The sequence below is a fragment of the Temnothorax nylanderi genome, unplaced genomic scaffold, assembly GCF_030848795.1.
Source record: "Temnothorax nylanderi isolate EJ_2023f unplaced genomic scaffold, tnyl_v1.0 TNYL_tig0392_pilon, whole genome shotgun sequence".
Taxonomy (NCBI): Eukaryota; Metazoa; Arthropoda; class Insecta; order Hymenoptera; family Formicidae; genus Temnothorax; species Temnothorax nylanderi.
Window position 1 is genome coordinate 122,916 of NW_027249454.1, and position 13,186 is coordinate 136,101.

The window sequence follows — 13,186 nt, forward strand, 5'->3', positions numbered from 1 at the left end:
TAATTAAAAAAGATCTTCAATTTTGACAAACTGACAGGATTCCCCCAGATATTTTGATTACCGTTTTTAAAACAGTTTTAAGAAAAACACGTTTAAAGTTTAAACTGCATGAAAGACAAGCTATTGACGAGAAAAAAGGTATTGTATTTTCTAAGATAAGGATTAATAACAGACAGGTTATTCTCTTGAGCAATCTTATCAAAAGGTTTCTAAGGATCATTGATTATAGAATACATGGACTACATAGCTGTCTATGTAGATAAGGAGATGATAATACACGTAAGACGTAAGACGTAAGGGGACCAGGACATTGAATTCGATAAACTTGGATTATCTTCGGTAGGATTCGGCTTATATGTGCTTGTGTGCGTGTGTGTGTGCGTGCGTGCGCGCGCGTGCGTGTGTGTATGTATATAGTGTCCTAAAATTCGCGGACACGAAATGCACAACGTGATTGTCTCTGCTAAAAGAAACGACTTTTTCCTTTGGTAAAATTGCGTCTAAACACTACTTTTTAAATAAGAGCAATTTGAAGCTAACGAATGAGCGCTCTAGGTTACACATGACTCAAGGGCGGCGCGCGTGGCGTTTGAGCGTGTACGTATATACTCCGTGTCAATGGATATAGTAACTACCGTATACTATCCGATCCAAAATGTTTCTTTTTTTGATCATAACAATCATTTATTTATGAACCTATTTTGATACTGTAAACGTTTGAAACCATCTTTGATATATATTGTATACTAAAAATTGTAGTTTAAATATCGAAAAAGCTCATATTTAAATGATCATTATGATCATTTATGATTAAAAAAAAGAAAAATTTTGGATTGGATAGTATACGGTAGTTATATTAAACCGGATTACAAGCCGCCGTGTAAACGTAGTCAATAATGCCTTTCACCTGAAGTTAGGCCGGTATTCATAGTCGGATCTTATATTTAAGACCGTCTTAAGTACAATCTTAAGATGTCATGAACCAATCACAGAGCCGTACTAGCATCTTAAGACATTACTTAAGACAGTCTTGAAATAAGATCCGACTATGAATACGGGCCTTAGTCGCGTTTAGATCAGACACAGACATCTAGGCTGCATAATTCTATCTTTATCGCTCATCAGGTGTAAAACAAAGATAGAATAAGCAAATAGCGCTAATAGCGCGCTCTCCGAACGTAGAGTCCTTATATAAGAGTTTGGCCACTGAAGCTATTTTGTAACAAAATGGCGTCTCGTATCTTATACAGGGACTCTAACATTTAGAGTCAAGGACACTCAGAGACTGTGGTCGTCAGCTTTAACCTAAAGAAGAAAAAGGAGAAGGGGGCTGTAGTCGCCATTGGTTTCGCCATTTTGTTACAAAAGGTTGATTAAGCTAACCCTTATGAAAAAGTAGTACTGGTTTTAATACTGGAAAAAGTATTGGTGAAAGTACTGGAGACATAAGTACTCAAAGTACTACTAAATTCGACCATACTGACTTCGTCAGTACTCCTTCCCAGTACTCATACAATACTCATTCAGTACTCCCTTCAGTACTTCCTCTAATGTACTCCCTCCAGTACTCCCTCCAGTACTCCCACCAGTATTCCCTTCAGTACTCCCTCCAGTAATCTTTTAGTACTTATCGAATAATCGTGGAATACTAACGTGTGGTACAGGCGCAGTAGGGGAGAGTGGGCACCCTTGAACCACGTTCTTTCAAATCACAAATGATTTTTAATTACTTCATTATAATATAAATGAGACTATTCGATGTTTAATATAATAAACTTTGTTTGTAAATGATTTAAGAAGTAAATTTTCAGAAATATTTTGCAAAAATAATGATATTTCGAAATGCTGCGTTTGTCACAGTGGACCCCACGCATGGGGTCGATTGAGCCATAGCGTAGGGTACACTGTGACGTGTAATGTGAAAGGTAGGGTACCCTGTGACACGTAGAAGAGATCTGTTTAAATTTTGTTTATTACAAATCTTTAGTCAATTGAAAAACCAAGACTGTGCTAGAGAACCAATTTATCAATAATCGTGTCATATTTGTTTCATCAGATGACCTAAGAAATTGAAAACTGAAAACAAAGTCCTATAACCTCACTTTTTGTCGTTAACCTAGCAGAGATCAACGAATATTGCCTCACAGCGACTCGATTACATGTGATCTGTAACTAAAGGGTAAAAAAAAGAGAAAATGAAAGTGTGGATATGATTATCGATGGAAATTATTTCATTTTATAGGAAAATTTAGGCACTAACATTTACTATTCCGCGATCGAAACACACTACGGAAACTCGCGCTGTCACGTAGGTAGGTTAGATAGTTCTGTAAGCGTGGCACAGAGGACCCCATCAACCTACGTCACATTGGACCCCACTGAACATCGATATTATTTATCGTAAATATTTCAGATACAGAACAATTAAACGTTTTTGTGCGCACGTTGGTATTGAACCTAGATCCCGACGAACGTCTTATGAATTTTTTTAAACTGTAGAATCTCTAGAAATTCATATTATACATATCAAAAAGTTATGACAAGTAAAAATTTACTTTGCAAGGCTCCAATTACATATCTGCCTTTAACTAAAGTATATATGCTTATTTCGGCATAATTTTTTGATGGAAGTTATATGTTTTGAAAACGAAAGTTTTCATACCCACCGTCACTATTTTGCAGAACGTTAATACAGAAAACTCGCACTGTCACATTGGACCCCGTGGCTCAAGGGAGCCCACTCTCCCCTACTTACGCAGTACTATTCAAGTAGAACAAAGAGTCTAGAAGATATCAAAATAACGTCATATTGATAGTTTAGTGTGTTAATTTAGTATTTTATTAATTTAGTATTTCCAAGATACGTTACGAAAAAGTAGTACTAGCAATCAGTACTCAGTACTGAGTGATCAGTACTCGTAGTATTGACAGTATTAGTATGTTAATACTCATGAATATTGCAGAATGGTCAGTACTGTGCCTATTAGTTTCTTACAGTACTGGCAGTACTATCATGATAGTACTCCGAATATTAATCTGATAAAGTACTGACCACTTCAATACTTTGAAGTACTAATGAGTATTATTGCTTGTAGTACTGCCAGTACTGTAAGCACTGACAGACACAGTACTGACCATTCTGCAGTATTCATGAGTATTAACATACTAATACTCTCAATACTACGAGTACGGATCACTCAGTACTGAGTACTGATTGCTAGTACTACTTTTTCGTAAGGGAATACGCGTGAGTCCACTCAGTAGCCAGACTCTTATATAGGGACTTTATCCGAACGCAGCCCTAATATTACCTAGACTGCTAGATTGCTATAGTTTAGTACAGGCACAGTATAACCATACCCAGTAGCGACAGTGAGCGTCGGCACCTTTGATGTAGTAAGTTTCCGTCACATGACTCGCCGCCATCTTCTGAGATGTACGAACATTTAAGAGAGAAAGAGAGAAAAGTATCTTTCTCTTTGTCATACATATAGGCCACCATATTCCTAGAGGAATTGGGACTCACTAAAAACGTTCAGTGTCGATGCTGGGTATGGTTACACTGTTGTACAGGTTGCATTGAAGTCATTCGCCATCTTTGAAAGGACCACACATATAAATATTTTGTAATGCGTGTGATATTAACTAGTCCTTTCAATGGTCACCTTTCTTCTACCCTTCCCCTACTCTACCTCTTGCCTTCATTTGTCTCCCCTTTTGTGGCTTCATTCGCAAAGCCTGTATTAGCAGTCTAGGTAATATATAGATGTCTGTGGGATTAGATAATAACTGAACACATTGCGTCTAGCTATTTGTGCATCATGACTGTTGGTTCAACTAAAAATGTAGTAAATCTATTGGTTGAGTAAATTACAATAAAGCATATAGGCTCTCAAGATTAATACAATGTGAGTAGGTGAGGCAATTAGAGCCAAGCGCGGTAGTCAAAGCGCAAAACAATTTAAAAGTAATCAATAGATATATTAACGAACGTTTCGACACATTTTTCGTGTCCTCTTTAGCGTTAAAAGTTACATATAGTAAAAAACGAAGATTTACAGAAAGTCGAGTATAAGGCGTAGTCATCGACAAATAAAGTATAAAGGACGCAGTCTAAGAATAAAATTAAATCAGGATGTACCATAGTCGAAAGCCCGACATGCCGGTGTGCAATCGCTCCACATCCATCTCATCCTCGAATAATCTCGCCAGGTTGAAAGACCAAGTGGGTGAAAGATTCGAACCATGCCTGTACCATTAACGAAGTCACGATGTGGCAAGGGCGTAAATTATCTATGTTGATTAGATGACTAATGAATTTACTTGCGGAGCAACCGCAGACCAGAATATCGCACCGCGAAAGCGACAAACGCCTCACATTGTAACGAGCTAACCGTTCGACGCGTCGCGAGTGAGTGAAGCATCGGTAGGAAGGTTAACACAATATACACCGAGGGAGGGGATAGATTATCGTATACAGTCGTTCTAAATTTTTGACAGTCTCTCGATCACACTTAGATACGTGTCAGGCAGACCCTCAGCATCAGTCTGCAAATTCAACCCCTTCGCCTGCCTTTTTATACATATCATCTCAGAAACTGAACGTTTATAATAATAGGATTCGTGGTCTAAAATTTCAACGTTCTTCCAATCAAAATCGTGATTACATTCGACTCTATGCTCGGTTATGACAGAATGATTCGGAGTATTCCAATTAATATGATTACGATGCTCCCTAATTCTAGTTTGCAATTGCCTACTAGTTTGGCCCACGTAAGAAGCATCGCAATCATTGCAATTAATCTTATATACTACGTTACATTTATTAGACCGTGGAAGACTATCCTTCTGCGCCTTGATGAATGTGCGCATCTTATTTAGGCTGTTATACGACAGTCTCACGTTCAATTCCCTTATGGCGTTCTTAAATTTTTCTGTAATCGTCGGGATGTACGGTAAAGTGAAAAAAGGAGCAACCTCCTCTTCATTCCGTCTCACATTCGTATTCGAGTCTCTGTTAAATAAAAACTTAAGACGCTCGCGCAAGATCCCATAGATGAATTCCAGTGGATAACAATTATTAAGTAAGATTCCAATGACCAGACTGAGATTCTTAGCATGCAAGGACGGGTGCGATAACAAAAATGCTCTATCTATTAAGCCTATGGCCGTCCCTCTTTTTTGGCATACCGGATGCTGCGACATAAAATTTAGATACCTGCCAGAAAAAGTTGGTTTATGGAACCAATCAAATGTTAGCCTATTGTTGTTCAATATCATCGTGATCTCCAAGAAATTTAACTTGTCATCTTCACCGATTTCTATGGTGAATTTCAGCCTAGGATGGAAGGAATTAAAAACATCTAAGGTATGCTGCAGCAAAGTCGACGGTGCCGCCAGTGTTATGTCGTCAATGTATCTTTTATAAAAAGGAGGGATGTATTTTAAGGTGCAAAGAGCTATAGTTTCCAAATCCTGTAACACAATGTCAGCAGCCATGGGGGAAAGAGGAGAACCCATGGGAACCCCGAAAGTTTGCCGATAAATGTTCCCATTGAACATAAAAAAGGTGGAATTTAATATCAGCCTGACCGCAATAAAAAACTCCGATTTCGGTATATTGCAATTTTTGGCAATAAAATTCCATCTGACCGATATGCTGTCCAGAACCCTTTCAATGGGTACATTCGTAAATAAGGAAACAACATCCAATGAGATCAATTTGTAGCCATCGTTGACATGTATGCTCGCAAGTTCTTCCACTAAATCGATGCTATTCTTTACAAAGCTGCGGGCTTTCGGGAAGCTTTTGAACATTATACGGTGGAGGAAGGAGGCCAGATCATATAGAGGGCTATTTATAGAGGATATAATAAGTCTAAAAGGGCAATTAGGTTTATGGATTTTAGGAAGTCCGTATGCCCGCGGTAAATTCCCGTCACTACAATAAAGAGATTTGTGCATTGATCCTGTAATATAATTCGCGTTCTTCCACCTAGTTAGTAATTCTCGTGAGCTTGAAATGAGTTTTTTCGTGGGATCCGTCTTGATGGGTAAGTAAGTGTTTCTATCATTTAACATCGTTTCAATTGCCGCAATATATTTATCTTTGTCGAGCGCGACTGTTACGCTTGTCAGCCCTCGTGAGAATTAAATTCCTGTTGTTGTTGAGAAATTTTTTAGTCGCGGCTGATAATTTGAGGATATTGTTATTAAAATTGTTTCTAGGGAAAGAATAATTAGGAATATTGTTGATGATGGGTGCCAATCGATTCCTCACTGCAGTCTGCTTAGCAAGGGGAAAAATTTAGAACGACTGTATACGATAATCTATCCCCTCCCTCGGTGTATATTGTGTTAACCTTCCTACCGATGCTTCACTCACTCGCGACGCGTCGAACGGTTAGCTCGTTACAATGTGAGGCGTTTGTCGCTTTCGCGGTGCGATATTCTGGTCTGCGGTTGCTCCGTAAGTAAATTCATTAGTCATCTAATCAACATAGATAATTTACGCCCTTGCCACATCGTGACTTCGTTAATGGTACAGGCATGGTTCGAATCTTTCACCCACTTGGTCTTTCAACCTGGCGAGATTATTCGAGGATGAGATGGATGTGGAGCGATTGCACACCGGCATGTCGGGCTTTCGACTATGGTACATCCTGATTTAATTTTATTCTTAGACTGCGTCCTTTATACTTTATTTGTCGATGACTACGCCTTATACTCGACTTTCTGTAAATCTTCGTTTTTGACTATATGTAACTTTTAACGCTGAAGAGGACACGAAAAATGTGTCGAAACGTTCGTTAATATATCTATTGATTACTTTTAAATTGTTTTGCGCTTTGACTACCGCGCTTGGCTCTAATTGCCTCACCTACTCACATTCTATTGGTTGATCCAACAGTCATGATGCACAAATAGCTAGACGCAATGTGTTCAGTTATTATCTAATCCCACAGACATCTATATATTACCTAGACTGCTAATACAGGCTTTGCGATGTGTTCAGTTATTATTTGACCCGAACGCGACTAACTTCAGGTGGTTTTTGACGCCGATTGTACGCTATTTTACTATTTCGCGAAAATCAATGTCGCTAGCTACCAAGAGATTGTTCTTCAAGGCGTTTTGAAGCCATGGATAGGAGCATAGGAGCATTTGATGGAGAAGGATTTACGCTTCAGCAAGATTGTGTACCAGCTCATTCGGTGCGAGCAACGATCGCGAACATGTGAAGAGTTGTTTCCCGGTTTTTGGGGCAAAAACGTTTGACCACCATACTCGCCGGATTTGAACTTTTCCGTGACTACATTTACACGGCGGCTTATAATCCAATTTAATAACTACCGATTTAATAACTACCGTATATTATCCGATCCAAAATTTTTCTTTTTTGATCATAATGATCATTTAGATATGAGCCTTTTTTGATACTAGGAAATAATTTTGAGCATTTATTGTATTTTTTTTAAATTTTGTTATTAATGTTCTAATAAAATTTTATGTTCTGCTTAAAGTGTAGATTTTTAATTTGTATACTGATTTGTAACTGCTTAGTGTTTTTAAAAAATTCCGGGAACTTGTGTGTCACCCTGTATATATACACTAGTCATAAAATTATCACAATAGTAAAGGAAAATATTCCAAATTGAGATTTTGGGAACTGTTAGGAAAACGAAAAAATCCTACGTATTCTTACGTATTTTGAGTCATAAAATCCGAAAATGGTCATAAAAATTACGCCTGTAGCAGGGAAAACGTAGAAAATTGAAGAAAATTTGGAAAAATGTGAGATTGTTATACTGTCTTACAGGCGTTGCGTTCGCAGCAGAATGACTAAATCGTCTGCTATCTATCTCACTTCATCGACGACCATCCGGGAAAAAAGAATTAGATCTGTCGAGATATGACCAGATCTGGTTCATCAGATTTGGCCAGATATAATTTGATCAGCAAATTGTCTCTATCTGGCCAGATCTGAACAGATATAACCAGATCTGACCTGATATAATTTGATCTGCCGAGATATAATTATTTACCGAATGTGTCCAGATCTGCTCAGATACAATTAAAAATTATGAAGAGATGTAAAATGCTATAAAACAATAAATATATCTATTCAATTCAAAATTGTGTGCTACTTTATTATTAGCGTGAACTTCGATACAACTAATATAAGTTGTATACTTGATTTATATACCGTTCTTATAAACTCCTCACAAAAATTAAAGGAACACTTAATTTTTCTTAAAAAAATAGGCAACATTTTAGCAGCTGTAACTTCGTAAAGAATGAATAAAATTTAAGTTAAAAAAAGGATTTTAAAGCTTAAAATATCTACTTTTGAAAGGTCACTGTTATTTTTTAGTTTCTGTAAGTTTAGTAATTTTTACATATAGAAAACTACAAGCTGGACAAAATGGAAAATTTTCTCCTTACTTTGTAGTCCTGTCACGTGCAAAAAAAATCTGTGAAAATTTTCGATTTCCTAACGTGAAAGCTTCAAGTTTTCCCTACAAAATCTTCTTTTAAAAACGTTTCTACGATTTTTTGTTACTGAGTTATCGCGGATTGAATAAGAAATGAGCATTTCGACTTTGATTGCTCATAACTTCGTTAAAAATCATTGTATCGCAATTCAAAATATGAGCGACATAAAATAGAAGCAATGGTAGCGATCTGTAATGATGAGGAAGCAATGTGCAAGTTTCTAATTTGCACAAATTTTTTTCATTTTAAATTTAACATTTTTATGAATTGAAAAAGGGTCAGCTTAGTAGCACAAGTGGGGTTTTACAATTGACGCAATGTCAAATCGATGTTGACTTTGGGAGTTCAGGCTACATGGTCCATATATAGACTTTGCATATGGACCTTTGATCGCGTATAAAACTGGATCTACTCAACCAAATCTTAAAGAATTATATATGAAATAGGGGTAGAAAAGACTGAAGAATATAATAGAATTAGAAATAACCTCTACATTGCGTCGTATAACATTCGCACAATGAGACTCGAGGAACATCTTGTCAACCTTGAAAATGAACTAAAAAACGTCAAGTGGGACGTCCTCGGAATAAGCGAAACCAGGTTAAGTGGGGAAGCGGTCACAATCATGAAATCTGGACATATGCTTCTTCAAAGGAACTCTGACATAAATTTACACATCAGTGGCGTGGCTCTGCTAATTCACAAAAAGATAAAACACCTTGTAACCAAAACCAAAGCTATATTGGACAGGGTAATTTATGTAGTGCTAAGGCTTAACAACAAATGCAGCATGCAAATAATACAGGCCTACGCACCAACTTCAACCTCGACAGATGAGGACATCGAGCAATTTTATGAAGACCTAACAGCAGCAAAAATTGCGGAAAAGACCAAGTTTACCATTATAACTGGTGACTTTAATGCAAAAATTGGATCGAGGACCCCGGCGGACCCACCGTACATCGGTGCCTTTGTTCTGGGCATGAGAAACCCAAGGAAACAAGCGATGATGGACTTCCTGAGTAAAGAAAAAATATACTGCTTAAACACCTTCTTTAAAAAACATCCCAAAAGAAAGTGGACATGGAGAAGCCCGGACAACACTATCAAAAACGAAATAGACTATGTGCTAGCCACAGATAAGCGCATTTGTGCGGATGTGTCAACCCTAAATCGTTTCGACACGGGTAGCGACTACAGGTTGGTGAGAGCAAAAATCCTAGTGGATACTCGGCTCGAGAGGAAACGTCTCTTGGATAAAAAGGTCAGGCTAACATTAGTAGAGCTGAGAGGGAAGGAAGAAGAATATAGACCACACTCGAACGGAAACTAAAATCAACCGAAAAGCTACAAGAACTAGAACTAAATGCGCTGTCAACACAAATCACGAATAGCATCCGAATTACCGTGAGAAAAGTGTGCTCACTTCAGAAACGTGGGAACCCGAAACTTAGTCCAGACACTGAGAGACAAATTGAAGAAAGAAGAAGAACAAACAGGGACTCACCAAGATATAAAGAACTGAACAAGGCCGTGAGAAAAGCGATTAAAAAAGACAAAAGAGCTTACAACACACGAGCAATCAAGGAAGCCATTGAAAATAATATGAACATGAGAGTTCTGCGCTCCAAATTGTCAAAAGGGAAGGTAGTAATCTATAAGATGAAGAACGATCTGGGAGAGGTTGTAACAGAGAGGGACAGGATCGCAGAGATCATCGAAAACTTCTACCGAAGACTTTACAGTCAGTCAGCTCCAAATCCGAATCAGCAAGGACGACCGAGACAGACAATTCTGAACGTAGGATCCGAAGATTTACCAGCCATTGACAAATCAGAACTGGAAGCAGCGTTGAAACAACTAAGGAACAACAGAGCACCAGGGGAAGACCGGATAACAGTCGAGATGCTTAAGGTTGGAGGGGAAAAATTGGAAAAAGCACTCTTGGTACTGTTGAACAGGTATCTGGAAGAGGGCAAGGTTCCTGACTCGTGACAGAACGCAGAGGTCATCCTGCTCTTTAAGAAGGGCGACTGCACGAATATGGAAAATTACAGACCTATTAGTCTACTCTCAATCCTTTATAAGCTGTTGTCCAAAATAATAACGAATCGCTTAAGCCAGAAACTCGATTTCTATCAACCCATCGAACAGGCGGGATTCAGGAGGGGGTATAGCACGACAGACCATATACAAACAGTGCGCACACTTATAGAAAAATGCACCGAGTACAATATCCCACTGCATATGGCTTTCATAGATTACCATAAACTTCGACTTAATTGAGACATGGGCAGTGCCCGAAGCGATGGATAAAGCACGTGTTGACTCAAGATATTCTAACTTGATCAAATTCATATACGAGCATGCCACCTTGCACGTCAAAATGGAAGAGGATTGGATTACAGGAAGAGTCCCTATCCGGAGGGGTGTGAGACAGGGTGATACGATTTCACCCAAACTTCTTACCCTGGCGCTGGAGGATGTGTTTGGGAGGAAACATGGGATCAAAAAGGCATCAATGTCGATGTGAAACGTTTAAACCACCTCCGTTTCGCGGATGACATTTTCATATTCAGCAGCGATGCGGACGAGCTCGCAACGATGCTACAAGAACTCAGGGAAGCTTCCCGAACAGTTGGTCTGAGAATGAACCTCCAGAAGACGAAAATCATGGGCCCCACCAATATACTAGTTACCATCGACAACCACACTCTCGAGGTGGTTGAAGAATACGTGTATCTGGGGCACAAAATCAAGCTAGGAAAAAATAATCTGACAGCTGAGATCACCAGAAGGATCGGCTTGGCGTGGGCAGCTTTTGGTAGACTAAGCTACATCCTCCGAGAACCAAAAATCCCAATCAACCTCAAACAGAAGGTTTATGACACGTGCATATTATCAGTTGCGACATATGGACTCGAAACAGTCACTCTCACAGCGAACAGCGCAAACCGACTACGAATCTTTCAGAGGGCAATGGAGCGAGGAATGCTGAAAATCAGCCTGAGGGATAGAATCCGGAACGAAGAGATAAGGAGAAGAACAGGAGTTGCCGACGTGGTTGAACGAGCGATTAGACAAAAGTGGCAATGGGCGGGGCATGTTGCGAGAAGCAACATCAAATGGACCAAGGCCCTGATGCAATGGAGACCAAGAGAGTCCAAGAAAAACATTGGCCGACCACAGGCGAGATGGCGAGATGACATCCAACGCCATGCGGAAAAGAGGTGGATGCAGACTGCACAGGAGAGGATGACGTGGAAGGAAATGGAAGAGGCCTATGTCCAGGAGTGGATGTCAACAGGCTAAAGATGAAGAAGAAGAAGAAAAAGAAATAACCTAATATCTTAAAATTTGCGGAAGTTACAGCTACCACAGACATTTCTCAAAAAATTATAAACCTTTGATCGCGTATAAAGCTGGGTCTAATCAACTAAATCTTACAGAATTATATATAAAATAGGGGTAGAAAAGACTGAAAAATATAATAGAATTAGAAATATTTTTTAATTCTATTAGGGCGTTCTCGCCCAGGCCCAGCACGTCAGCCAAACCCGCTTCCCGACCAACCCCGACACGCCCCGCTCCTCAGAGCCAATCCTTATTCCGAAGTTATGGATCCAATTTGCCGACTTTCCTTACCTACATTAGTCTATCGACTAGAGGCTCTTTACCTTGGAGATTTGCTGCGGATATGGGTACGAACCGGCGCGACACCTCCACGTGGCCCTCTCCTTTCTAATCTTAAAATTTGCGGAAGTTAGAGCTGCCACAGACATTTTTCAAAAAATTCAAAATTTTATTTAAAAAAATAAACTCTTTTACCGATCATCGCCAAATTCAATACCAACTTTTCTTTAATAATACTCTACATTAAAAAAAAAAATTGAGCCCGATATCTCAAAATTTACGAAAGTTAGAGCAACCACAGACACCAAATATACACACACACACACACACACACACACACACACACACACACACACACACACACACACACACACACACACACACACGCACGCGCACGCGCGCGCGCACACACACACACACACACGGACATTTTGTAAAAATGTGATTTTTCGACGTTTTAGAACATTCCAAACACATTGGCAAAGAAAATTGAAAAAAAAAATTTTTTTTCATGAAAACAAAGCTTCTCTATGAGGAAGCAAAACAGATTCTTAAAGCTGAAACTTTGCTCTACTGAATGGTATAATTGCCAAATTCTTTTAAATAACATGTAGACATAATACAAATGGATGAAAATAATGTAAAAAAAATGTGCAAGTAGAAACTTGTACATTGCTTCCTCATAGTTTTTAAGTGTGCAAGTGGAAACTTGTACATTGGTTTTTCATAGTTTTTAAGTGTGCAAGTAGAAACTTGTTTAAGTGAGCAAGTAGAAACTTGCACATTGCTTCCTTATAGTTTTTAAGTGTGCAAGTAGAAACCTGCACATTGCTTCCTCTATGAGAAAGCCTGTTTCTTTATGCATAATTATTAGTAGATATTTATTAATTTGGCTTCAGGAAGCAATGTGCAGGTTTCTACTGCACTATCAACTGCACTATCAACCTGCATGTGCTTTTGCATATATAAAAGTTAAAAGCATGCAATTTTTTTTCTAGGATTTTAATTTTAGTTTTAATTGCACGATATTGTTCTTACATGTTTTCCTTACAGCGCC

General features: G+C 38.7%; 2 protein-coding genes across 2 annotated transcripts; one reads left to right on the forward strand and one right to left on the reverse strand.

Annotated features, from left to right (window-relative positions):
* Positions 1-4,333: 4,333 nt before the first annotated feature.
* On the reverse strand, positions 4,334-6,117 carry LOC139782156 (uncharacterized). Its single transcript, XM_071721108.1, has one exon. It carries the CDS (start codon positions 6,079-6,081, stop codon positions 4,486-4,488), a length of 1,596 nt encoding a protein of 531 aa, XP_071577209.1. The 5' UTR covers positions 6,082-6,117; the 3' UTR covers positions 4,334-4,485.
* A 2,896-nt stretch (positions 6,118-9,013) lies between these two features.
* LOC139782152 (craniofacial development protein 2-like) lies at positions 9,014-10,491 on the forward strand. Its single transcript, XM_071721101.1, has 2 exons — positions 9,014-9,760; positions 9,928-10,491. The coding sequence occupies exons 1-2, from the start codon at positions 9,014-9,016 to the stop codon at positions 10,489-10,491; spliced, it is 1,311 nt and encodes a 436-aa protein (XP_071577202.1).
* The last annotated feature ends 2,695 nt before the right edge of the window (positions 10,492-13,186 follow it).

Coding starts and splice junctions, on each gene's coding strand:
- LOC139782156 (XM_071721108.1), bottom strand. CDS start 6,081: ATGTTAAATGATAGAAACACTTACTTACCCATCAAGACGGATCCCACG.
- LOC139782152 (XM_071721101.1), top strand. CDS start 9,014: ATGAGACTCGAGGAACATCTTGTCAACCTTGAAAATGAACTAAAAAAC. Junction 9,761..9,927: donor AACGTCTCTTGGATAAAAAG/GTCAGGCTAACA, acceptor TGCTCACTTCAG/AAACGTGGGAACCCGAAACT.